The sequence below is a fragment of the Taudactylus pleione genome, unplaced genomic scaffold (genome assembly GCF_031769625.1).
Source record: "Taudactylus pleione unplaced genomic scaffold, aTauple2 ptg000148l, whole genome shotgun sequence".
Classification (NCBI taxonomy): domain Eukaryota; kingdom Metazoa; phylum Chordata; class Amphibia; order Anura; family Myobatrachidae; genus Taudactylus; species Taudactylus pleione.
Genome location: NW_028284550.1, coordinates 2,362,044 through 2,389,089, shown reverse-complemented (window position 1 = coordinate 2,389,089; position 27,046 = coordinate 2,362,044). Strand labels below are relative to the sequence as shown.

At 45.4% G+C, this 27,046-nt stretch overlaps 1 protein-coding gene across 3 annotated transcripts in view; it reads left to right on the top strand.

Annotated features, from left to right (window-relative positions):
- Nucleotides 1-733: 733 nt before the first annotated feature.
- LOC148522290 (uncharacterized) overlaps nt 734-27,046 on the top strand; it is a 49,533-nt gene continuing 23,220 nt past the window's right edge. For 2 of the 3 annotated variants that reach the window (XM_088474174.1, XM_088474173.1), the window contains exons 1-2: nt 734-1,053; nt 4,132-4,158. In XM_088474174.1, the coding sequence (XP_088330300.1) occupies nt 981-1,053; nt 4,132-4,158 (100 nt within the window). In that variant the 5' untranslated portion in view covers nt 734-980. Of the gene's footprint in view, nt 1,054-4,131; nt 4,159-13,813; nt 15,763-27,046 lie in introns of those variants that run through there. The other variant, XR_015878764.1, reaches the window with a different exon arrangement.

Sequence of the window (27,046 nt, the reverse complement as noted above, 5' to 3'; positions counted from 1 at the left end):
GCTGTGGCATTATCCCCCCGCTAGAAAGAGTTCGGTGCTGGTTTTGGAATTTTCAGGGGACCCCTACTCATTTTGTCCCCTGATTTTCCAGAACCAGGACCAGCTCAACAAAGCCCTGTGCTGGTTCTTAATATACAGGGGCCCCAACGCATTTTGGCCCCTGTATTTTTAGAACCAGCACAGGCTTTAAAAAGCCTGGGGCTGGTTATGCTTTTGGGGAGGGGGTGCACGTTTTTTTTTTTAAAACACACACAGAAGCCATCACGGATCTCACTGATCTGTGATGGCTTCTCTAAAGCTCGCACCTTTTAATGCTACTCGCATTAAAAGGTGTCAGTTTACATAGTCCTAAACTCGCCTAAACTCGCAAATGCAGTAGCCTCGAGCTGAAAAGTTCGCAGGCTATTGAATTTGCGAGTTTCAGTACAAACTCGCACTTTTTAAAAGTGCGAGAAAGTGCGAGTTTGTACTGTTACTAAAACTGACTACCTATTACATTTGGCCCTCTGTCTCCCATCACTGCACATACGTACACCTGTGTTGTGTTGTGACACTGACCAAAGTACATAGTTTTATTGCAGGTGAGCCTTTGACAAGTTATTTATTTATTTTTTTAAGTCTCCGTTAGAGGGAACATTGAGAAATAAGTGTTGTAGAGCATGCAGTTATTGTATTCCTTTGCATAAGGGTGGAGTTGGGGGTGGGGTAGGGGGCATGGCATTATGGTGAGCTGCATGGGATGGCACCATATAGTACCTCGCTCATCACTTCCTGCACAGAAACTTCCCTGCACGTTGCTTGTTTTAGGTCTCCAGTTGTGATCTAGACTTCTGTATTTGTCAAAGGAAATCCTCCATAACTTATTGCCTTACATCTGTAGAGAACTGTAACTTTATCGGCAACCCCAGTGCTGGTATTTGGAATGCGTGGCGTAAGCAGGAAATACTGTACTTGTTTCATTCTATCGCTGGGCAGTCTGCATGCAAGTTGTGTGTGTGCTCATGGACTTCAATCAGATTCTTGTGTTTGCAATAATTTCACACACGTTCATAGGTGAGTAAACTGTTTACGTTATGATGTCTCATTTTATTTCCTTAAACAGAGTTTTTATCTCGTCCTGGCAGTTGAATGTTTAGTTTGCTTATTTGAGCCTCTTTTTTTTTTTTACTGACTTGCAGTATAGCAAGGGTTAAACTATGTTCTGCATATCTGTAGTACTGTACGTAGCTGTCTCTGAGATATGTAGTTTGACAAGCCGCTCCCTTTTCCGCAGAGTTAGGCCGTTTGCTGTTCCGTCTCTGATCACTCTCTACAAAGATAAACACGTCTCCCTCACCTGTATCCTGCCTCAGACTCCCTACTCCCTACTCCCTGCACACTAGAAAATAACGTCCCACACGCTGCACTGGCTTGCAGACTACAGAATACAGGCTGGGGCCTACTGATGGCCTCGTGCTATAGGCCTGAGCCCAGAGTTTCCCAAACTTCACCATTACAGTCCAGGTTTTAGGGATATCCATGCTTGAGCACAAGTGGCTTAGGGGTCTATTTACGAAGACTCCACAGACCGTGGAGTTTATGCCACTCCTGCTACCGCTGTGAAGCAGGAGCTGCCTACCGTGGGTGTTTACTAATAATAGACCTGGTCTACGGAGACCCGTGCATAGGGAGGAGAGAGGAGGTTTTTTTTTATTTTCAACAAACTTTATTAACAAACCTCTAAAGTGACAGAGCTCAAGTCCTGCTTCTCCAGTGAGGAGTTTGTTATAGCAATACTTAGGCCAGGGGATACTTTGAATAAATGCTCAAATAAGTCAAAGATTTATAGTAGTAATCAATGCACACACTTTAGGGTGTACAGTACATGGCAAACACATATCCCGAAGGCGTACATAGGTGACTAAACCCATAGAAAATAATGTGCACCGTAAATTCTCATTTCAAATGCAAGTACATTATACCCATGATCACATCGGGGAAAGACGGGTAAGGCTAACAGCTTACTGAATGTGATCGGCCAAGTGGGTGTAGGCTGTAGAGAAATACAGATGGACGCCAGCTCCATTAAATCCACAGGGATGTACAGTAGTTACCAACCGGGATGCTGGCATATTGGCGCTGGAATCCCGACAGCAGTTGGAATCCCGGCGCCACAATCTCGACTGCCGACATCCTAAGTATTAGGGTTCGGTTAGGAGTTACGCACTAGGGGGGAGGATTAGTGTTAGGCTGCAGGAGGGGAGGGTTCGCATGCTTACCTTCAAGGTGTCAGGATTCTGACTGCCAGGATGCCGCATTCGGTGTTCTGACCCAATTCATCCACATAGCCGAGAATGAACAGTAAAGCAAAAATTTGCGGAACAGTAAAGCAAAAATCAAGGCGATCCTTTTATTCCATAAGTTGCCATCCATAGCAGGAGGCCTGTAGCTCTGATGTCTCGTTCTCCTCAAGTTTCCCGGTGAGCGGAATGGAAGAGAGCAGGCGACAAAACATAGATACTCACGGTTTATGGCCGACCGTGTGGCCATCTGGGTGGCTGGTCATCAATATGATCTCATAATGTTGGGCCTATGGTTATGTGGAGGCCTGGGGATGTACTCCCGTCCGCCCCATTGTTAATCTGGCCCTGCCCATATTGTGTGCACAGAACTAAGTACAGATGTTGTACGCATCATTGCGACCTGACTCTATCCGTACGTTTGGCTTTAGAGCCGTCTCATTATCCCTTCCACCAGATATATACTACAGTAGGTGCAGAAGGTCCACCTGAGAGCAGGCTCATGTACTGTATGTGTACACACAACACTGCATAGCCCTCACATCTGTCATCGCACCCTAAACGCCCCCTCACTGAGCTTAGCCCAAAGCAAACACCTCTTTACCACCTACAGTAGCTACACCCCAACTACTGAGATGCGTAGGACTGTGCATTCATTGTATTTATGTTCACTCTGGTCTGAATTGTGCGCAGTGCATACACACGCGATATACGGTTTGTTCACAAACCTGTTGGAAATATGTGTGTACAGGTTTGTAGGCCGCCGATTCCTGGCCTCGCATGCTGACCAGCCTTCAAAAGATTCAGACTTACTCAGCTGGACGCAGGGATTAAAGTGGTCCTGGAGAGGTGGTGGGACTCATCTCCCCTGCCGTCTACTCCCCAAACTCCATAAAAACCCCCACCACGCTAGTCTGACAGGCCAAAACAAGTGTGAAAACAGTTCTTTACACGCACACTATTGTGTATAGGAAACGGGAAAGTGATTGGCTGGGGGCTGCCTAGGCTCCAGAAGCTTTTGAGGCTATGACCGTGTGAAACACATTTTAGATGCTTTTTTTTTTTTGCACTCCTCCCATCAGCTGAGACTACAATGTCCTATATCAACAGTGTTATTTTTCTGCCATGTCTCTGAGTTTTTTTTTTATGGGGCGCCCACTAACTAGTCTATGTCATTTGGATGCCTAATGTTTTTTTGCAACCCCTATGTATTGCCTTCGCTTGATTCTTTCCTTACCTATATACTGGTTTCTCTGAAATGAGGGACCTCTGAAGTAATTAAGACTCCTCTCTGTGGGACTTCTGTGCAGGGTCTTGGTAGAGGTGGAACTAGTTCCACCTATCATTAGAGGTAACAGAACGCAGTTCCACCCCATTCCTGTCCACTTTAACCCCTGGCTGGCCGGCACCATCCCACATCGCGACCATTGATCCCAGACTGCAACCTCAGTCGTAGTGCTGTGACCACAGATGGAGCAGGGGGTGTCACCTCCGGCTGCTTTTGCATTTTAACAAGGACAGAGTTGCAAAGTTGCTTGTGTGTGCGGCTTTGCATTCCTGTCCTCTGCTACAGTAAATCAGGGTCTTTCACCACCACCATGTTTTGCCTCCTGTATACAGGTGCAGATATTTCCAGCCCCTGCAAAAATCATTTCAGCCATTGCATAGGAATGCCTATTTAACAAGTAACCCGATTTTACTGCTACATCTGCGAGAACTGTGCTCTAATCGCAACAGAATAAATCCCTGAATTAATACTTTAAAATATGAGAAAAATACTTTCTTTTAAATATTTTATAACTTTTTACAATTGTATCTATTCTGAAGCCATATTCTTTTGTTTTTGTTTTAGTGGAACCAAGACCAATACCTAAAAGCGGTAAGTGCACTATTATCATCCATCTCATTTTTATTGAAAATATAAGTATTAAGAATTCTAATTGACAAAATCAGTAATAAAACAGTATCCGCTTACAGTAATTTGCAGATTGTCAAATACATAATAAACACATAAAGGAACGTGCGCAGATTAAAAAGAATGACTGAAGTTGAACAAAGATCCGGTGATGAAGGTGACCTGTTGTGCACTTCTGAAAAGCTGTCTATGCAAAAATAACAGTTTTTCTGAAGCCATGTTTGTATACAGGCCGGGGAGGAACAGCTCCAGCTTTTAAGTGATACACAATTTTAAGCACATTATTCAATTATAATTTCGTGATGTAGTCAGCATCCTGGTTTATGGGATGCCGACGGTCTAATTACTGTCGCCAGATTCCCGTCAGCAGTCGGGATCTCGGCTCTAGAATACTGACTGCCATCATCCCAAAGGTAAGTATCGGGGGGTTAGGGAAGGGTTAGACACTAAGGAGGGAGGTTAGGGTTAGGCACTAAGGGGGGAGGTTAGGGTTAGGCACCAGGGAGGGTTAGGCACTAAGGATGGAGGTTAGGGTTAGGCACCAGGGAGGGTGAGGCACTAAGGAGGGAGGCTATGGTTAGGCACCAGGGATGGTTAGGGGGGGACAGGGGAGTGTTAGGCACTTAGGGGGGAGGTTAGGGTTAGGCACTAAGGGGGGAGTGTTAGGATTAGGCACTAAGGGGGGAGGTTAGGGTTAGGCACCAGGGAGGGTTAGGCACTAAGGAGGGAGGTTAGTGTTAGGCACCAGGGAGGGTTAGGCACTAAGGAGGGAGGCTAGGGTTAGGCACCAGGGATGGTTAGGGGGGGACAGGGGAGTGTTAGGCACTTAGGGGGGAGGTTAGGGTTAGGCACTAAGGGGGGAGTGTTAGGATTAGGCACTAAGGGGGGAGGTTAGGGTTAGGCACCAGGGAGGGTTAGGCACTAAGGAGGGAGGTTAGGGTTAGGCACCAGGGAGGGTTAGGCACTAAGGGGGGAGGTTAGGGTTAGGCACTGGGGAGGGTTAGGGTTAGGCACTGGGGAGGGTTAGGGTTAAGCACTAAGGAGGGAGGTTAGGGTTAGGCATTAAGGAGGGAGGGTTAGGGTTAGGCATTAAGGAGGGAGGGTTAGGCACCGGGGAGAGAGGGTTAGGGTAGGGAGAGGGGGAGGGTTAGCATACCGAACAACACGTGTCTGTATGCTAGCCCTTTCGGGATGCCGACGTCCGGATTCTGACAGCCTGGACCCCGAGCGCCGGCATCCAGTACCCGACTCATAACTTCTACTAGATACATTTTAAGTAGCTTCTGATTTGTTGCCATGAGGAACACCTCTAGTTTTCCATTCTAGAAGATTTGTTAAATCTCCCCCTCCTCCCCCTTAAACTTCAGGGGTCTTGGCGTACTATTTGCAGATACCTTTTAAAACATGCAAGAAGTAGAGAAATTAATGTGAGAGAAAAGCTATACTCATTGTCTTCAGTTGTTGGAGTATAGTTTTTCTTTTCTTTCTAAATAACGCTCTCTGGGCCTGATTCAGAGCCGGATGCTCGGAAACAGCGCTCGCTCTGAATCAGGGCGTTTTTTTTGGAGCGGCCTCCTGGCCGCTCGCATAGCTGTGGGTGACCACCCACAGCTATAGCGAGCGGCCATGATGATGGTCGCGACCATTGCGACCATCGGGCTTGCGACGAGACCCTTGTGGTAGGGTCTCGTGGCCGCAAGCCCCAGAGAGCTTCTGGCTCAAATTGAGCCGGAAGCTCTCCCACTGACATCACTGGTGATGTCAGTGGGGCCGCCCCCAAACGGTAGGCGTTTTCATGGGAACGCCTCCGTTTGGGCAGACACCCCCCCGGCCTGCCCACCAAAGGGGGCGAGCTGTCACTCAACATCGACAGCTCGCCCCCTTTGGTGCGAGACCCGGAGCGACGGAGTGCCCGTCGCTAGTGCATGCGCTTGCGACCGGGTCTGAATCAGGCCCTCTGTTTCTTATGGTAAATTTAGATGTCATATTACAGTGTAATGATGAGCTGGTGTGTATGACAGTACGTGATCTTACCATTACACAGGTATCTTCTGATTGCACAGAGACCTTTATATATATCTTCCTCCAGCTGCACCTTGTGTGTCCCCAAAGGGGTCTCTCTCTGCCGGTGCAGATTATATATAGAGGTATATAATATATTACATAACCAGCCAATGACTGTGTCAAAAGTCTCATATACTTCAATACCTCTACTGCATTGGTCTAAACCAGGTAATATGACGATGCCCAGGTGATTGGATTAGTTTCAAGCTGGGTACATACTTATACGTTGGCCGATCTTGCGATCCGCGACAATCGCAATGGCCATCGTAATGTACGTACCCCCAAATCCACCCAATTGATTGTTGGATGAATTAGGTGGTCACATCGTCCCATCTGACGTGCTGCACATCACGATGTGACGGATGAGGTGGTGTAGGTACATTAAGTATGTAACTGTTAGAGTCTGTGTTTGTTGTGGACCCGGGGTGGAAACAGGAGTAGACACCGGAACAGGTTTAATGTGAATGTTGGTAAACATGAACAACAAGATAACTAAAGTCCAGTAATAATCAAACTAATAACCGTAGCAGGAGGGAACTATAGTGAGTGGGAATAAACAAATGTCCAGATCAGTGACAGAGATGAATGAGGTTAATCCAGAAAAACTGTAAAAGTGAAGTGGATATGCTGAATAGTGGGAAATCCGGTAACGCTGTGATGATGGCTGAAAGGGAAATCCGGTAATGCTGTGATGATGGCTGAAAGGAGAATCCGGTAATGCTGTGATGATGGCTGAAATGAGAATCCGGTAATGCTGAGATGATGGCTGAAATGAGAATCCAGTAATGCTGAGATGATGGCTGAAATGAGAATCCGGTAATGCTGAGATGATGGCTGAGCAGGAAAGGGTTAACTGAGGAGACAGGTTCAGGCAGGAGTGGGTCTGGTGGAAGGTGCAGGGCAATCTCCAGCGGGGTGCAAGGCAAGGCAGAGCGGTGCAGTCTCTGCAGGAAGCCGGAGGCTGACAAGGAGCTAGGGCAAGCATCGGAGAACAAGACTAGGGTTCAGGAGGGCAGAGAATTCTCTCACAGCTGATGCTGTGAACACATTGCACTGGCAACTACAGGGTGCTCCAAACACCCTTAAGTACCCAGTAACGGAACGTGATAGGCCAGAGAGAGCAGATGACCCACAGACGATTGGCCTGCTATGTCACATGGCCAAAGACAACATGGTGGCGCCCAGACAGCCGTGACGTGGAGACACCACTAGTCTTACCCTTGCCAGGATGACCCAATGCTGGCAGACCTCTGCGTACATGCAATGCCAATCTTAACACACCAGATCCCCTGCCAGTAGGACCGCGCCACAGTGCCCTCACTGGTAAGAACCGCAAACCTCCACGCCGCAAAACCTGGGTCGTGACAGTAACGATATATCGCGTTGTAGTGTGTATAGTGATGTATTATATATCGTTACATTGCATCACTGAGGTGTGTGCCCAGCTTTAGTCTTAGAGACAGGAACCTCACTACTTCCACTCCTCCTCAGACTAAATCATCATATGCCCATTCGCTGATGCAGCTGTCTGTGTCTCACTGTGCTGATTGGAGTCTGTTTGAGCAGCTGTGATTGGTCGCCGGTGCTTTATATACTGACCTGTGACACCCACAGGTTGATGATTATTGTGTTCAGACCAGTCTGTTACTGCTCTTGGTCTAGCCGTGTTCCCGACTGACCCAACTTATCATTCACCGCTCTGCCTGTTCTCTACCTCTCATTTATTAACATTTTCATATATAATACCAACATATTCTGTTGCACTTTGCAATTGGGAGAAAAAGTAATAGAACAGTGTCAAAACAAGACTGGGTAATAACAGACAGACAAAGAGGTAAGAGGGCCCTGCTCACAGGCTCGCAATCTCCTGACCCGGGTTTGTTTATGTCTATTCTGTCTGACCTTTCCCGGCCCAGATTGTTTATTGACTACTCTCTGTTGCTGCCAGCCCTGAGCCTTGCTACAGTAGTTAGCTATTTTGCTCCTTAGTGACCTATACTGACCATTTGGTTACTATGCCGCTAGCCACCTGTCTTTGTACTCCGCTCCTCTGACCTATTCATTGTGCTGTTATTTTGTATCGCTGTGCTCAGTCCTAGGGGTAGATTTACTAAAGGTCAAATTTAATTGATTTCAAAATGATCTAAATCGATCAGCATCGATGTTGTGTTTCTGGGGCTAAATCCCACATTTACTGACACTTTAAAAGCCAAATTTCTTTTTTAAATGTATGTTAGTAAATTTGTGATTTAGCCGCAGAAACACTAATTGAAATAGAATAGATTAAAATCGACCTTTAGTGAACACACCCCCTATAGTAGTATGTTCTGCTCTTATGTATGTATCGTAGTTGTATTGCTGGAATTGGTATGATGTACCACTAGATGGGATGCTGGTAGTCAGAAGACTGACAGCGGCATCCTGATCTTCAAAATCCCGACAGAGGCCGGTAAGTACCCCAACTCTCCCCCTCCCCCTAACACTCTCCCTCTAACCCTCCTTCAGTAGTGCCTAACCTCCCCCCAGTGGTACCTAACCCTGGTATGCAATAGGGAAGCTGACTGCCTAAATACCGGCAGCCGGCTTCCCGATTGTCATATCCCGGCAAGGGTGAAATGCCGGGCGTCTAGATGTAGACGCCTGGCATTTCCCCGATCGTAGCGATGCCGGGCGCCGCGAGCGGACAGCCGTGGGGGGGGGAGGGTTAGGTTTAGGGCTCCCGGGGGGGACTTAGGGTTAGGCACCCCCTCGGGAGGGTTAAGGTTAGGCTAGGGGGAGGGAGGGTTAGGGTTAGGCACCCCCCCGGGGGACTTAGGTTTAGGCAGCGGGGAAGGGGGTGGTTAGGGTTAGGCACTTAGAGGGGGGATTAGGGTTAGGCACTTCGGGGGGAGGTTAGGGTTAGGCACCCCTAAGGAGGGTTAGGGGGGTTAGGTTAGTAGATACTCACCTATCCACGATCGGGATTTCCAGCGCTGTCGAGCTTCCGCTGCCGGGATCTCTGCTGATGTCGGGCTGCCGCTGCCAATTCCCTAACCCTAAACCCCCCCCCCTTCCCGCACTCTAAACCTAACCCTCCCAGGATGATGCCTGACTCTAACCTCAACCTGGCGGTGCTTAACCCTAACCCCCTCTCCCTGCAGCCTAACCCTCCCCTATCCCATTCTGGGGGTCCCTAATTCTAACCCCTCCATCCTCGGGCTAACGCTGGTATACTTACCTTTGGGATGCCGATGTCGGATCCTTTCGGGTTGCGGCGTCGGCTTCCTGATGAGAGTCTGTATACCGACATTCGGCATCCCGTCTGCCGGCATCTTAACCGCATCTCGAATTGCTAACTTGTTTCATACTAATGTAACCCCCACCTCCTTTTATGGACCATAGTCATCAGTGATTGGGTTAATGCAGAGCCCAGGACTATGGGCCTTATTCAGAGGTGGACGGAAAATCCGTCGTCGCTGCATCTTTGTAGGCAGCAAAATTGAGAAGATCTGCTAATGCCGCGGCCGCTGTTTTGTGTACAGAGACGCCCACCGTTGATGTCTCAAATCCGCCGCTTGCATTCAGAGATGCAGCATCAAAGTTCTGAGCAGCCCCACGGTTGCTCAGAATGTCAGTCGAAACTACGATACCGCTGCCAGTACCCTGCAACCCTGGAACAGTCGTGGCACGCATGCTTCTTACTCAGCCCCTTCTTACTCAGCCCTCCTCCGTTATTTCTCACAAATGCCCGCTACCTGTCCATCATTCTGTATCCAAATCCACACTAGGGACGTCGTCTCAAATCCATTGCCGCACATGCGCGGTGTGACTCAGACACATGCACAGTAGAAAAATCATTGGACTATGGAGGCTTTAAAGCAGATTCCACAGTTCCTCCATTTATTCTATATGCTAATAGGACAGAGAAAAGTGTCTTTACTTTGTAGCTGAGAAACTCCAGGCTCATCTCTGTGATATGTCAACAGATTAACCAACAGACATAGTTACAATAATCCTTCCATCATCTATAAATTGTTCCCATAAATACATTTTCCTGTGACTTACCAGACCCATTTCTAACATTGCTATCTATGTGCACCAACACATTTAATTCTAAGTGTATACTGTACGTAAGAGTACCAGGGACTTGGGTACAGAGTAGAGGTTAAGGATATTTATATATTTAGTGATTAGATTATGGGGGATTGTGAGATGTTGGTTATAAAGTGATACTCTTATTGGGGGCATTGTTAAATGTTACTTGATCCAATAATATTTCTAAAATAAGTCCTCATCCAAAATTTATATTGACACATAGTTTAAGTTAAGATATCAAGGAGAGCTATTGTATACACTATATATTTATATTTTGGTGAATTTAATGATAATTTTGCCATATGATTCATAATACACGTTACAAACCCCTTTTTAGTGTCTCTCTTCCATCCAGCGCATGTAATAGTTTATAGGGAATACTTTCTACCCACATATACACTAACCCATAGACACTTCTCCAAGCCACCCATGGTAGATCCCCTCTTTAATCATGAAAAATAGACTTAGGTGGAGGCACCCCCCGCAGAAGTGATAAAAATATAAATAATAGGAATCTCTGTGTGACCTGTCCCCTACACATTAAGCAGGTGAACAGGAGTTAAACTTACATTTCTTTCTTTACTGCACCAGCTTGTTGTGAACTTATACCAGCCACATTACAGTATGTCCTTGGGGCAACCGAGCACCAGTGAGTACATCGTGGACTATGGAAAAAGGGGCTGCTCTAGGTGAATTGAGTGTCTACTGTTCACATTAATGAGCAGAGAGGATCATGGGTTGCAAGCCAGTCCATACGGTATAGTGTAGAGACGACAGCAGCACAGACAGCACGAAACCGCCCCCTCTGCCGGTTTCACTGAGCCTGGGGGATTCTCAACAGAAATTATCTTGAAAGTTTCCAAAAAAAAATCATTGTCACAGTAAGAAACAACTTATAAAGAAGCACAGGATCCATGTAAGATGCAGAAATTGTTATCAGTGTGGTTTTTTTCTATTTGTGTCTTATTTTGAAATATAATTTAAATTAATTGTACTAAGCTATAAATTAAGCAGCAATGCATTTCTTTGAGGAGATTCTTTTTTGTATATTTTTATTATTATTATTATATATATATAATACAGGTTTACATTGTGCCACAGTGCCAAACAAGAGAAAACAGGACATACTGTAGCTAAAACAGGACATACATCTAACCGGATATACATAAAACAGGACATAGATAACAGGGACATACATATATAACAGTAATATACATATAACAGGACATACATGTTACAAGACATATATATAACAGTAACATATAACAGGACATACATGTAACAGGGACATAGAGATGTGTACACATACATCTTACTTCCCTATGTGTTAAACAGCCATTCTAGTTGTGGCATGCCTATATTCTGTGTGTGACTGCGGCTGAAATGCTACGTTAGTGTCACAGCGGCTTTGCCAAGATGCCAGTGTACAGTATGTGATCAGAGGCTGCAAAGAACGGTCTGCAGCAGGTGTTTAATTGCTGGGAGTCTCCCTAGTTGCTCTCCTATGTGCAGTAACATACGGTACCTGTAACTCACTTCACTTGCATGGTGTTGGTCTTAATTGATGTTTTGTTACTGGTCTGTGTTATAAGGGAGCCAGGCCTTCACCTCTTTGTCAGTTATAGCTTCATGCCTTGGTGTAAGCATGCTGATCTGAGTGCCTGGTGAATTCTCTGCACTGCTGGTGTGTTGAATATCTGTGTACTTTCCACTTTGATCCATTGTCTTCTGCTTCCTGCATCACCTGTTAGCTATCATGTTACTTAATATTGGAAAAGTGCAATTTGTTTGCAAGTACTATTATCAAGCTGTCTGTTACAGCTCCAGATGTTTATTTTAAAAAATTAGTTTATTATACAGTCTCATTATACTTGCATTTGTTATTCTGCTAATCCAGCATTAACCCTGTGATTACCTGATTGTATAAACCTCCACTATCCTGTTTTTAAGACCTGGTGGCATCTCAATACCGGTGATAGCATCTCTCTCTATGGGAAAAGGGCAGTTGTTATAGGCAGGATACCTCTGTTGTGTGGTTATAGTAGTTTTATGCAATTGCTCAGGTGTATCATAACACATAGTACTTATTATTTTATTTTATATACAATGTGTCATTTTTAGTTTATACTTCTAAACAGCTTCATGGTAAAAGGTGTATGGACTTGAGCAGGTAGCCAAGTCTGTCTGAAAGGTACCTACCCGGGAACACGTTCCCGGGTAGCCGCCCCTGCAATCGACCAGGATTTTTTCCTGGACTTAAGTCCCGGGAAATTACCCTGCTTCTGTCTGAATGGTGCTACCCGGGAATTTACTACTCCCAGGCAGCACCAAGCAGCTTTTACATGTAGTTGACAGCGCAGAGCGTCCTATAGGACGCTCAGCGCGGCAGCTTTGAGCTGCTGCTTTGAGCTGACAGCGCAGAGCGTCCTATAGGATACTCAGCGCTGCTGCTTTGAGCAGCCAGAGAGGGGATAGGCTAGGAGGAGCAGACGTCAGAGAAGAGGCAGGTAAGCAGAAAAACCCTGCTCTTGTCTGCAAGGGGTCTACCTGGGAATTTCCCGGGTAGACACTGTAGTGTGATAGGGGGGTCTCGACCAAATACCCGGGAATTTGCACAGGAGAAATTCCCGGGTCTGAGCAGGAAATTTCCCGGGTTGTATATCTGAAAGGCGTATAAGTCGGCCGCAGCGGCCATTTTCCCTGTACTGCGCAAACGATGAGAAAATGGCCGCTGACGCAATAATCCAGACGTTTTTACAGCGCTGGACCCCCGCACCGGCGTGGGACTCCGGAACGGTAAGTATATTATAGGTGCAGGGTGGGCGGTGTGAGGCCCGTGTGCCCCACACAACCTGCACCCATTATAGATACGCCCCTGCTTCCAATCATGTGACCTACAAACCGTGGTTTTACATGTTGCATATCTAATCTTCTTTGGGGGTTGCAGTTTATAGACCGGCGGACTAAACGCCACCGGTCTATTTCCCAACAGGAGAAGCCCGACGGGGGACTTAAGATAGGTGTTGAAATACCGACGCCTATCTTAATCCCGTTGGCGGAACGCCAAAGGACGATAGCCAGAATGGGAGGGTTAGGGTTAGGCACCCCCGGGGGTAGGTTAGGGTCAGGCACCCCCCCAGGAGAGTTATGATTAGGGTGTGGGAAGAGGGCATTACTTTTAGTCACCCCGGGGGGGGAGTTTTGGGGTTAGGCACCCCTAAGGGAGGGTTAGGGTACTTACCAACTGGCGTCTGGATCTCCTCTGTCGGGATTTGAAACAGCCGCCCATATTTCATACCGATTCCTTCTTATGTGTTATAAAGTCTAAAAGGACCCTAGTAGAGCGGGTTATTATTTTGCTCCTCTAACAGTTTAATTATGTTACATCTCTACTGGATTGTCTTGTCTAGACCTTAATATCTTTTATTGTACTGTATGTATACTACTGCCTGACTTGTATAACTTATCTCTACAAACACAGATGTTCATGAATCCTAATAGTCCAGTTTCTAAAGGACATCTCTGGACAGACTACTATCTACCTTGCCCCTGAAGAAGTTGATTGAGATGAGTGAAACGCATTAGGCCACATTACCTTTAATCTTGGACTTTGAGATTTATATTTAGACTCTCCATACCTCAGGCAATGGTGGTCTCTTCTGAGGAAACCCCACATTGGACTTTCAGCTGTGAGTGCTAGAGCATTACATGTACACTGGTTGCACATCTGGAGGTCTCTATTGAGGAATATCCGCACTGGACACCTTCATCATCCCCAAACCATTGTCCTGTGATGCCCTATGACTGGCCCCATAAAGAGTTCAGCATGGCTAATCATTCAGACACAGATGTTACACTCCTAACCTATATTGTACGGGTCCCTCCTCTGTTTGCCAGCTGACACAATCAATGACACACAGTTCAAACTAATATTGTTAATAGTAAATAATAGTTTCATTCCAGATAACACTGTATATATGCAATGAGACAGTATATTATCCCTAAATGGGATTTAAAGCCTTATCCCTTACTTACATGTATTCAAACCTTTAATCCAACAAGCATGCAGGATAATTACATTTGGAAATATAATTATATTTATATGAATACTCCTACACATTTGCTGCAGCAGATTTAAAAAATATTCCTACTTTCCAAATGTTGTCCTGGACAGGGCACTACAGGGGGGAAATTTACTAAAGTGTGGGCTTTTAGATGTTGCCCATAGCAACCAATCAGATTCTAGCTATTATCGTTTAGAAGGTGCTAGATAAATGTCATAGAATCTGATTAGTTGCTATGGGCAACATCTACATTTCTAAAAACCCGTACTTTAGTAAATATACCCTTTAATATTCAGAGGCTTGTCGCAATTTACAGTGGATGTGCCCTTATATGACTTGTTTTTACATTTACTTCATTAAGTGATTACTGCACAGAGAGAACTTGAAGCCCACATAAGCGTGTGGTATTATTAGTGACATATAGAGGGAGGCAGGGAGAGACCCAGAGGGGAGGGGATGTTATGAAACTGAGCGTGTAAAAGTCCTGCAGTCATTCTATCTTATTTGCAGCTGCAGGAACACAGGAAGGGATCAAAGGGATCTAATAGAACAGAAAATCTCCCTGCCATGTAAGAACAATGGAAATTCCCCTCCATAATAATTGTTTAAACAAACACATTATCTGTAACAGAACTTATCGCCTGTCTTGACAGATTTAATTAAATATTAAAATACTGTTTATATTTCAGGTATATTCAGTTCCACAACCAGTTTTGTTTGGGGGTTAACTGTTGGTTTATGGAAATGTTAGTGACACCGCAATGTTATTTGATATGCGGTTGTAACCATTGAATATTAACCTAGCTGAAGAGTAGATTTACTACAAATATGCTATGTAATACCAGTCTAATTATTTATTAACAATGTGTATGTATATATAATATGCATTGTATTTCTTTTTAGCTACTTCAATGAGATTGTTTGTGTATTCGGCAACATGTCAAAGTATTACATTACAGTGGTACAATGGGGTCCATTTATCGTTTAATATTTGGGGTGTATTCACTGAAATCACCCGTTTTGGGGGGATTGCCGCAGATATCTCCCTCCATTTCCGCCAGCACTGCAAACCCCCGTAGTATTCCGGAACTTGTTCCCCGCAGTTTACACCATCTGAAGATGGCGTACGCCGCCGCAGCCTGTGGGCTACACATCGCAATACTAGCTGGGAGAGGGTTCAATGGCTGACGCACATGTTGGGTCTGTAGACTGTGCATGCGCAGGAATCCTGGCACACGGGTGAAGGGACCGCTGGCACGGTCTCTTCACTTCCAGCACATCCTCAGGGGCTCAGTAATACATTCAGCCGACATGATTGCATCCTGAATTCATGGGTAGTAATGTCACGCTCAGATCACATTACAAATGTAATCATTAATACATGGGCCACAATATAACATAATACATTTTGCCAAATACATGTAATCTCATTAAAGTAGAGAAAAAAATAAATACAACAGGAGATAAACTTTGCAATGTAACCTGCCCTGTGCTGCTGTGTCACCACCACAAACCTGTACAAAGACCGACTGAGGACTACATTGAATTACAAGAGGAAATACACTGCGTAAAGATTAATGTTTCAGAATAATGAGCAATATTGATACAGCCTACAGCCACGGACAAGGATACATGAAGTGAGAAGGGGAGAACACTACAGGAATCATCTAACACACAGAATCTCACTCGATCCTCAGGACCCCAAACAGTTCATGTTTTCCAGGTCTCCTCACAGAATCGCAAGTAAAATAATTAGCTTCACCTGTGGATCTTTTAAAATTGATCAGTGAGTAATGACTACACCTGTGCACCTGCTGGGTGATCTGGGAAACGTGTCAGTGAATAATGACTACACCTGTGCACCTGCTGGGTGACCTGGGAAACGTGTCAGTGAATAATGACTACACCTGTGCACCTGCTGGGTGACCTGGGAAATGTGTCAGTGAGTAATGACTAGTCCTGTGCACCTGCTGGGTGACCTGGGATATATGTCAGTGAGTAATAACTACACCTGTGCATCTGCTGGGTGATCTGGGAAACGTGTCAGTGAATAATGACTACACCTGTGTACCTGCTGGGTGACCTGGGATATGTGTCAGTGAATAATGACTACACTTGTGCACCTGCTGGGTGACCTGGGATATGTGTCAGTGAATAATGACTACACCTGTGCACCTGCTGGGTGACCTGGGATATGTATCAGTGAGTAATGACTACACCTGTGCACCTGCTGGATGACCTGGGATATGTATCAGTGAGTAATGACTACACCTGTGCACCTGCTGGATGACCTGGGATATGTGCCGGTGAGTAATGACTACACCTGCGCACCTGCCGGGTGACCTGGGACATGTGACCAGTATGGGGTCTGGAGGACTGAGTTTGAGAACCACTGATCTAACGTATAAAATCACGGTGTCTGTAAGATATATCCCTAGCAGGATTAAGCACAGGGGAGTGAGAGGGTTGAGATAAAAAGAGAGGAAAGGATATATAACCTCATACTTATAGTAAGTATGGTTTTACATTAACTCAGGTATAGTATAAATCAGAGCAAATACTGAGTGTAGATCCTAAAGAAAATAACTTTTTGTCTATCTGCAGTGAAACCTATGTGACGTCTTCCTGTCCCAGAGGCCCCTCCCCCTTAACCCTCGCACTGCAGAGTGAGCTCAGAGCCTCGGTCGCTACGGCTTTTGTGATTTCACTCTGCGGGGCGTGGTTCTCTCTGTAAACCCGTCTCACTGACATGTAGTATTTCCTGTACATACATAGCATGTACTGTACATTGTACACCTTCCCACTAATACACAAAGTAATCACACAGCAATAACAACATCTCCTGACCTCATTCACCTGATTTTTTTTTAAAAGAATGTAGAACAGACATTGCCGGGGAAACATCTACAGTATTTCTACATCAGGCGCCCTGTGATATTACACTATAAATAAGAGCAAGTGTGCTTTACATCAGATGTACAGATACATATCCAAATACCACAGTATAGTGTGGCCGTAGTACCTCTCTCTCTCTCCCACCCCCCCCCCCCCACAATGCTTTCTCCTCATTCCACCACTGTCTCGATCAACCCCCCCATCGCCCTCCATCTCTCCTGTGCATCGCTGACACTGCTGGTAGGGGTCAGACAATACTGTTACTACATTCCAACGTGATGACATCATTGTTCTCGGCGGTCGCTTTTATTCTATAGATACCATTTAGCAATTCCTAGTTGGACTGTTTTCTTACACATTACCCAGGTGACTGCAGCTAAGGGCCTTATTCACAGTCAGGCGCAAATGAGCAGCACAGTGCGTCCAAAATAAAGTTGCATATTTGCGCCTTTTCTGTGTTGGTCGCTCTTTATGTACCAAGGTCAGATGCGCCACGGATATGACTGGAGGCGTGATCTCACTGTGAACTGAAAATGCGGAAATGATCAGGACTGAGGACCTCATTCAGAGTCGGTCGAAGTGGCCGCACGGTCGTACGCCACCGATGTTCGCTACACTGCGCATGCGTAAAGTTCGCAATGCGCGTGCGCAAACTAGCCGCTACGATCAGAAATTTCTCTCTCCTTGAACACAGCCAGGTCGGTAGTTTGAGTGACAGATTGCGGCGTTTGTGGGTGGTAACAGGGGAAGGTGCTTGAAAACGGGGGCGTGCCTAATTATGCGAACGGCGTTTTATGGGAGTGCATACGGTTTATGGGAGTGCATAATTAACAAAGTAGTGTCATGGCACACGTGACGGGAGGTTTTTACACTGACATGATCGTAGAGCTTAAGAGAGGGTATGGTCAACCTTAAGCTCTACGACCAGTTCCGATGGTTCCCGATGGTCTCGATTAATCCTTATATGCCCGGAGATGACGTGTAAGGCATACGAGAAGGGGGCGTATTTTTTTACTTCCGGCCGCTTCCTCCCCTTGGTCGGCCAGCTGCCGATCCGATCTTAGGGACGCAACATGCGAGTGCATCATTTGCATATCCGGCCCCTTTTCCTGTACGACCGTGCGGCCGCTTCGACCGACTCTGAATCAGGTCCTCAATGCCCGCTGCTGCCGTCTGTGTACCCATTCCAGTGATTAATTATTATTTGCATAATTCTAACAACTACAAGTGACACAACTACATTGCTAGTGTCCACTGACTGCTGAGGTGTGCGACATTTGTACATCCGAGTGCTTCATCTGCGACTTTCTACATGTGCAAAGCCAATTCCTGTGCAGTTAATGTCGCAGCCAGTGCCGGACTGGCCATCGGCATTTGCCAAAGGGCAGATGGGCCGGTCCAGTGCCAAACCCTGGCCGAGCTGCTTTACGCACGCTCAGGGGGACTGTACATCCCTGGTCACAGCTCTGTGTCTCTAGTACACTGTGAGCGGCTTTTTGCTGCGACGAAGATGCACAATTTAAAGAAAAATACGCTGCGCTACACTACTGTAACATCTTAGCCATGCCGGGTGTCTGGCGCCGTACGGTGTAAAGACACTCGGTGTATGAGGACACATCTGTACAAGGGCAGAACACTCATTTCAGTCATACAGTAGTTGACTTTTTGTGGATCCTGGTAAAGGGGTCCAAGAGGCCAGTGCTAGTGCCACAATGTGTGACATCACGCATCAGGGGGTCATTAGTGACATGGACGGGATCCAGGAGAGTCTCCTGCTCTCCCGAAAGTTCCGGAGGTCCCCCCGAGGTTCTGGGACAGGAAAGCAGTATACTATCATTTCACTAACAAGAATAATTTCAGAAGGGAATTAATTGTGTAAGATACATTGTTAGTTGTATGAAGTTCAGTGTATAAGAGATGGAGGTTGGAAATAAAAAGAGAGAAGAGCAAAAAAAAACCCTTACACATAATAACCCTCGTACAGTTTTACATTAACTGAAATATAGTACAGAGTAGGGCAAATAGCAAACGTTAGTCCTACAGCAAAAAAAAAGTCTGCACAGAAACAAGTCATGTGACGTCTTTGGGTCCCAGAAGCCCGGCCCCCTCCTCTCCACACACTGCAGTGTAACCCCAGAGCCTTAGTGCTGCTAATGATTTCTGTACTTTCACTTTGCACGGTGTCATTTTATCTGTAAGAGGGAGGTGTATGAAGCCTAGGAGAGAGATAGGAAGTGGAGCAGTTGCCCAAAGCAACCAATCAGCTTCTAACTCATTTATCTAGCACAGTCTTTGAAATGACAGGTAAAAGCTGATTGGTTGCTTTGGGCAACTCCTCAACTTTATATCTCCAAGACTTGATACATCTCTCCTCAACCAAATCTAACTACCATACTGTATATTTTCTGTATGTATGTACCCCGTACACTATAAGCCTCCTGGATAATGCACAACAAGCCTCACACAGCATTTAGCCAACATCTCATACACGTTGTCACCGATTCTTTAAGTCTCTTAAGAATGTAGAACAGACATTGCCCAGGGGAGGTGTGAGACGAGGCTCTGCTACTCAGACAGGAAGAGAGATGGAAGCTGTTCTACAACAATCGCAACACATTGAGAATAGGGGGTATAGTTACTAAAGTGCAGGTTTATAGAAGTGGAGATGTTGCCCATAGCAACCAATCAAAGTCTACTAAAAATTTATCTAGCACCTTCTACAAGATAATAGCTAGAATCTGATTGGTCGATACGGACAACATCACCACTTTAGTAAATATACCCCTAGGAATTCATTTAGAGATAGTCGAGATAAATCCCCCCCCCTCTATTTACCCCGTCTACTTACTCCTCCCCTTTTTTCTCACCCCCACCCAATTATCCCTACAGTCATCCTTGGCAGTTTGCCCCCCTTTCTTCCGCCACATTCACCCAGCGGCCACTTCATTTTCACCCGGTGGCCCCTCCACCTCCTACGGCTTCTGGCAACCCCGGGTTCCCGCTTGGTTCACCCGCGCTGTCCGGGTCTGGTCTCCCAACCCTGCCGTCCATTCCCCGTCCACCTACCCCTCCCACTCCTGAAGCAGTGTCTCCTATACTTTTTCTTCACCCGTCTCCTGTATTGCAGGTTCTATGGACTCCGCTCCTATTGCTGGCCATACACCTACACGACCAGCATAAGATCAGATTCATCATACGATTCCCCCGGAGCTCCCAGGCAGTCCCGTACACATGTTTGCTGTTTTTCTTAGCACACAATCTGTCGTAAGATCGATCCAATGTGTCTCACAGGCTCATTAGGGAAACAGTCATTGAAATGACTTGAATTGCTGCACGATGGATCGCATGAACAAAATAAGATACGATGGACAAGATGTCCTGCACATCTGATCATAAGATCCGATTACAGGAGCTCTGGGAGCGCGCATCGGATCTTATCTTACTAATATAATACACGATTTTCACAAGATCCATCTTATGACTCATCGAAAATCGGGAAATCGGCCCGAAATCGTGCAGGAGTATGGCCAGCTTAACTGACAGTATACAGGCTGTTTAAATAATGACCATTTTCACCATCTCAGACCGGGTAAAAAAAAAAAAAAGTCAAAATCCCCTTTGGAAACCCCCCCCTAATGATAAATAACCCTAACATTATTTTTTTTAGAGTTTCAAAAAAAATGACTGGTCAAATTTTTGGTGAAAAATAACCGAAAACATTGAAAACGGGATTAACGTAATGGGTCTCGTATTTCAGGGGGTGATATACGCGTCAAGTGTTTTAAACATTGCACGTGGTTGCAGCAGGCGCTTTTTTAATGATTTTAAAAAGTGCACTTTTACGACATGAAAATATACTTGCACCCAGTTTAGCGTACAACGAATTTACGTGGAACAGTAATTTCCTGGGAGAAAAATACTTTCTATTTTTTAATTTGTAAACATTTTTCATATACGCAAATTACCGCCAACCAACGCAATTTAAGTACCCTAAATACTTTTTATTACGGCCAATAAAAAACACTTCGAAATTATTTTCCGATGTACTGCACGTCAGCCATTTTTGGGGGGTACAGATGCAATTTCCGGCTTGTCCTGAATTTTTTCGCCTGTTTTTGGGGAAAATCTGCCCTGTTTTCAATTTTGTTGGCAAAAATCGGACAATTTCGCTGGCGAAACCTGGCGATTTCGCACCTACTGTAATTTAATTCGGCCCTAGTCTCAAGAATGTAGAACAGACGTTGCCATGGGGAGGTGTGAAACGAGGCTCTGCTACTCCGACAGGAAGAGTGATGGAAGCTGTTCTACAGCAATCGCAACACATTGAGAATAGGGGGTATAGTTACTAAAGTGCAGGTTTTTAGAAGTGGGACTGTTGCCCATAGTAACCAATCAGATCCTACTTATCATTATCTAGCACCTTCTAGAAGATAATAGCTAGAATCTGGTTGCTATGGGCAACATCTCCACTTCTAAAAACTCTCTCTCACTTTAGGTAATATACCCCTAGGAATTAGTTTAGATATAGACTATAGTCAAGATAAAGGATACAGTCATACACATAAATAAAAGCCGTTATTATTATTATCCTTTATTTATATGGCACCACAAGGGGTCCGCGGCGCCTCACGGTACATAAACAGTATGAACAAAACAGAAACAGTTACTTACAGTACAAAACATAGTTACAGTACAGAACATTGCAGGACATGGCCAAGGCTTATAGACTTTGGTGCATCAGCAGTAATAATACCCAAGGGACAGGAAACCAGTATACTATTTATTCTAGGGAATACTATTTATTCTAGGGATGAGCGGTCTGGATTCCACAGAATCTGGACCGCTCCGAACATCGGGGATCCGAGTCCACCCGGGCTGAGGTTCGGGTGTTCCCGCCAACTCGGATCCCCACTACGAGGCTGAACGTCAGCGTCCTGACGTCTGCAAGCTGAGCACTGCTCTGCTTATATTACTGCTGGCAAAGTGACAGTATAGAGGACACTGACTGCACGCTGATGTATGCTGCGCTATACTCTGCTGATTAAGTGGCTGTGCCCAGAGACTAGTGGCTGTGCTGGTAAAGTGACTGTGTAAGGGGGCACACTGACTGCACGCTGATCTATGCTGCGCTATACTGATTAAAGTGTCGAGACTCACAAGTGGCTGTAAAAAAAAAAGTTAAAAGTTTAAAAAGAAAAAGGAAACTTATTTTTTGGTGCTGTACCCCACTGTGTATACAGGCACCATGACTCCATGGACCTTAGCCTTATGTGTATACAAGCACCAGGACTCTTTGGGCAGTAGCTCTCTGTGAATACAAGCACCGTGACTCCTTGGGTCTTAGCAACCAATCAGCTTCTAACTTTCATTTATCTAGCACAGTCTTTGAAATGACAGGTAAAAGCTGATTGGTTGCTCTGGGCAACTCCTCAACTTTATATCTCTCCAAGACTTGATACATCTCCCCTCAAACCAAATCTAACTACCATACTGTGTATTTTCTGTATGTATGTTCCCCGTACACTATAAGCTTCCTGGATAATGCAAAACAAGCATCACACAGCATTTAGCCAACATCTCATACACGTTGTCACTGCTTCTTTAAGTCTCTTAAGAATGTAGAACAGACATTGCCCAGGGGAGGGGTGAGACGAGGCTCTGCTACTCAGACAGGAAGAGAGATGGAAGCTGTTCTACAGCAATCGCAGCACATTGGGAATAGGGGGTATAGTTACTAAAGTGCAGGTTTATAGCAGTGGAGATGTTGCCCATAGCAACCAATCAGATTCTACTTATCATTTATCTAGTTCCTAGATTTTTCAAGAAAGAATCTGAATTTCCTCTTCAGCCATTGGGAGACATGTATCAAACCTTGGAGAGACCTAAAGTACCAACCAATCAGCTTCTACAGTAACTGTCATTACTACTACTGGGGCACTGCATAGGGGGCTACTACTGGGTGCATTATATAAAGGGCGTACTACTGGAAGCACAAGGGGCACTGCACTGGGGGAACACTACTGGGGGCATTGAATAAGCAGGACCACTACAGGGGGCACTGTATAAGGGGCACTGGATAGGGGGGACCACTACCGGGGGCACTGCAAAAGGGATACCACTACTGGGGGCACTGTGTAAGGGGCACTACTGGGGGCCTGCATAGGGGGTACCACTACTGGAGGCACTGTATGAGGGGAACTAATGGGGGGCTGCATAAGGGGGACCACTACTGGGAGTACTGTATAAGGGGCACTACTGGGGGCCTGCATAAGGGGTACCACTACTGGGGGAACTAATGGGGGACTGCATAAGGGGGACCACTACTGGGAGTACTGTAAAAGGGGCACTACTGGGGGCCTGCATAAGGGTGACCACTACTGGGGGGACTGTATAAGGGGCACTGCATTAAGGTGCATATGGAATGGAAAGGAATGTTCAGAGTGACGAGAAAGGGGTGTGTCATGTTGACACACCCCATTTTAACTGGCCACGCCCATTTTTCGACATGCGCGTGCACATTTTCCATTTATACATTTGCTCTGGGCTCCAAATACCAAAGTTACGCCACTGGGTAGCAGTACAGGCGCGGGACATAAATTACTGGTTCTATAGGCTTAATATGTGCCTGGGAGGCAGTCACCTTCTGTTCGGTGAAGTTTATGTGAAACAGACACTAAGGGGTATATTTAGCAATGAAAAAGCAATATAAGCGCTAAATTTTAAGTGGCATCTGTGCAAAAAAAGATAGTCCAATATATACTCTTTTTGAGTGTTTTTTGTGGATGCGGGTTTGCTGTGGAGTGTCTCCGATATTTAGGTAATCTCCAGTCTCTTGGGTATCTTACTTTATCTTTCCCTACTTTGTTTGTACCTTCTGATCGGCAGGTTCTGCTGCTGGTACAATTGTCCATTTCAAATGCAGCATAGGGTCCGGGTGTGGTGGCCTGGGCCACCTGGCTGCTGCGGGCCAACGTTGATGACGTTACTCCAGCAGATGATGAAGCACGTGTTTCCAGCATCCACTTCTAATCTCCGATGCGTTTCGTGCTCTGTCTGCACTTCGATGATTTTTTAGAGCTAGTTACAGTATAACCCAGAGATTCCCAAATGCCGTCCTCAAGGCATTCCAACAGTTCAATGAGCTGAGTATTCATTGGCTGAGAGAGGCGAACCTCCACCTCTCTCAGCCAATGAACCGTTCCCACTATTGACTTCAATGGTGAGAACGGCTAGGTTACTAAAGGGTGCCAGAGATAGCCCCGTGTTATCAGCTCAGGCCTGGGGTGCTCTGGGCAGGTGGAATTTCTTTATTGGGATGGCCTGGGCTGACTAGCGCTCAGGTATAGTGCTTTCGCCGGGGGATCCGGTGAAGGATCCCCTGGCTAAAGCACTATACCTGACCGCTACACCCCCAGCTGTAGAATTACACCCCCGGTAGAAAGTCTGGTACTGGTTTTGGAAAATACGGGGGAACACTATGGGCCTGATTCAGAGCCGGACGCAATTAGCGCTCGCTCGTCCAGAAAATAGGGGTGGCTATTCAAATCAACCGTTCGCTCTTTGCGGTCTGTTCACGCCTCTAGGTCTGAACGAGCGAACAAAACTTGCGGTCGTTTTTTTAAAAAATACGCCCCCTGGCCGCTCGCATTCTACAACATGTCCGCTATTTATTAGATTAATCGAGTACATCGACCAGCGTATGAACTGCTCGCTATTCTTGGGGTTGGCTTTTGCTACCACAATTTTGCAAGCAGTTCTGGCTATAAAATAACCCAGTGACGTGGTCAATGACGCTGCTGTTTTAATTATGCACACCCATAAAACGTCCGTTTTGACCTTTAAGCACGCCTGCGTTCGGATCTCCACTCCCCGTTTTCAAGCACCTTCCCCCGTTATCACCCGCATACGCCTCCTCCTGTCACTCAAATTATCAGGCATTCGCTATTTTGCGAGCACATGAATTTCGACCGCACTGACTGGTTCACGCATGCGTATAACGATCCGTACGCATGCGCAGTTGGGCAAACATCGCTCTGAACGAACGAGTGGCCGCTTACGAGCGGCTCTGAATCAGGCCCTATGTCTTTTGTCTCCCATATTTTCAAAACCAGGACCGGCTCACTGAGCCCAGTGCTGGTTGTACAAAATACTGGGGACCACTACATCTTTTGATCTTTTGTATTTTCACAACCTGGACCGGTTCAGGAAAGTCTGGTGCTGGTTGTGCTTTTAGAGGGGGACCCCAATTTCTTCTTTTTTTTTTTTTTTTTTACATTTTAACACTTTACAACCTTTCTACAAAAAGAAGAATGCACGGATCTCGCTGATCTGTGCATGCATCAGTATAATTCACACCTGCTCATATAACATTTTTTAGAATGAAGCAGGTCTGTTATTTTCGGGGTTTTAAGTTCAATTTTGTGTTCGATTTCCACATGGTCATTCAAAAACGAACAAGAGATCACTATTAAAGTCAACTCAAGTCGAATTCGATTTAGAAAAGGCCTAAAAAAATTGAATTTATAGTAAATGTGGGATTTTTACAGGAATTTCTACATTTTATTGATTCGATTTCAGGTGAGCTAAGTCGAACATAAAATCGAACTTTGATAAATATAGCCCTAAGGGAGGCCATCAGTATTGTGAATGTCATTTGCCTTCCTAATCATAACTTCTTTATCTCACTGCCCTCAAAAAGGTGCTATTAGGACCATTATGTGTCGCACATCATTATTAAGTAAAACAAAAATTGCTCCTTTCCTTCCACCATTGTCAGAATGAATTCCAAATAATAAGTGCTCTTGGTTTTAGTTTTATGTATGTTTACTGCTTTTTATTAGAAATTTGGATGATTCGCATATTATATCGCTGTCAATTCATGCCTATGTTTTGCTGAATGAGCATAAAGCCTGAATTGAATTGATAATGCTCCATAGTAGAAAGACATGCACATGCAATATGCTTACAGTAGATGGTATCTTCCCTCCCATGTTGAAAATCTCTGGTTGTAAAGCTTGATACATACAAATTGCATACAGGTCTGCATAGGTGCATGTATATGCGCAGAGAGAAATGGCGCACTATATGCTCAGACTGGTGTAATGCACTGCACCAGCACTATTATATCTGCTGGCACCGATTCTATCTAGGGAATAATATTATCATTCATCAAAGTTTATTTTCTGGTTAGGGTAACATTAGCCCCTCTGACAATCTATAGCTGTTGCTGACATAGATCTGCTAACACTTAGTAAATTTGTATGATCATATACAGAGAGGGTGGCAGGGCCAGTAGCTAATACAGCAAGCCCCTCCCAACTGTGATAAGCCCCGCCTCATAGGAGCCCTGATCATCTAGTAATGACTATGCTAATCGGGCTGTTTTCGCAAATCAACTGATAAATGTGATATCTTTGTTTCTCAATGGGACATCTATATAAAAAATTCTGGTTTACAGTAACTGAAAAGGGATAGGTTACAAAAAGATGTCTGCGGTTTTGGTCTGATTTGCACTAACGATGTGCAGTTGAGTTTTCCTGATAAACACACACTCCCGAACTTAGGGGTTCCCAATCAAATCGATTCCCAGTTCGGAATCACTTAGGGGAGCTCAGGTTTTGGGTTGCATGTAAATAGGTCCACATTGACCGATTTTAGCTGTTTTTATTTTATTTCCTTTTTTTTTTTAAATCGAGTTTTACCGAATCCAAACGAAAACACTTAAGGTTGGTTTACCAAAACACGATGATGAATTA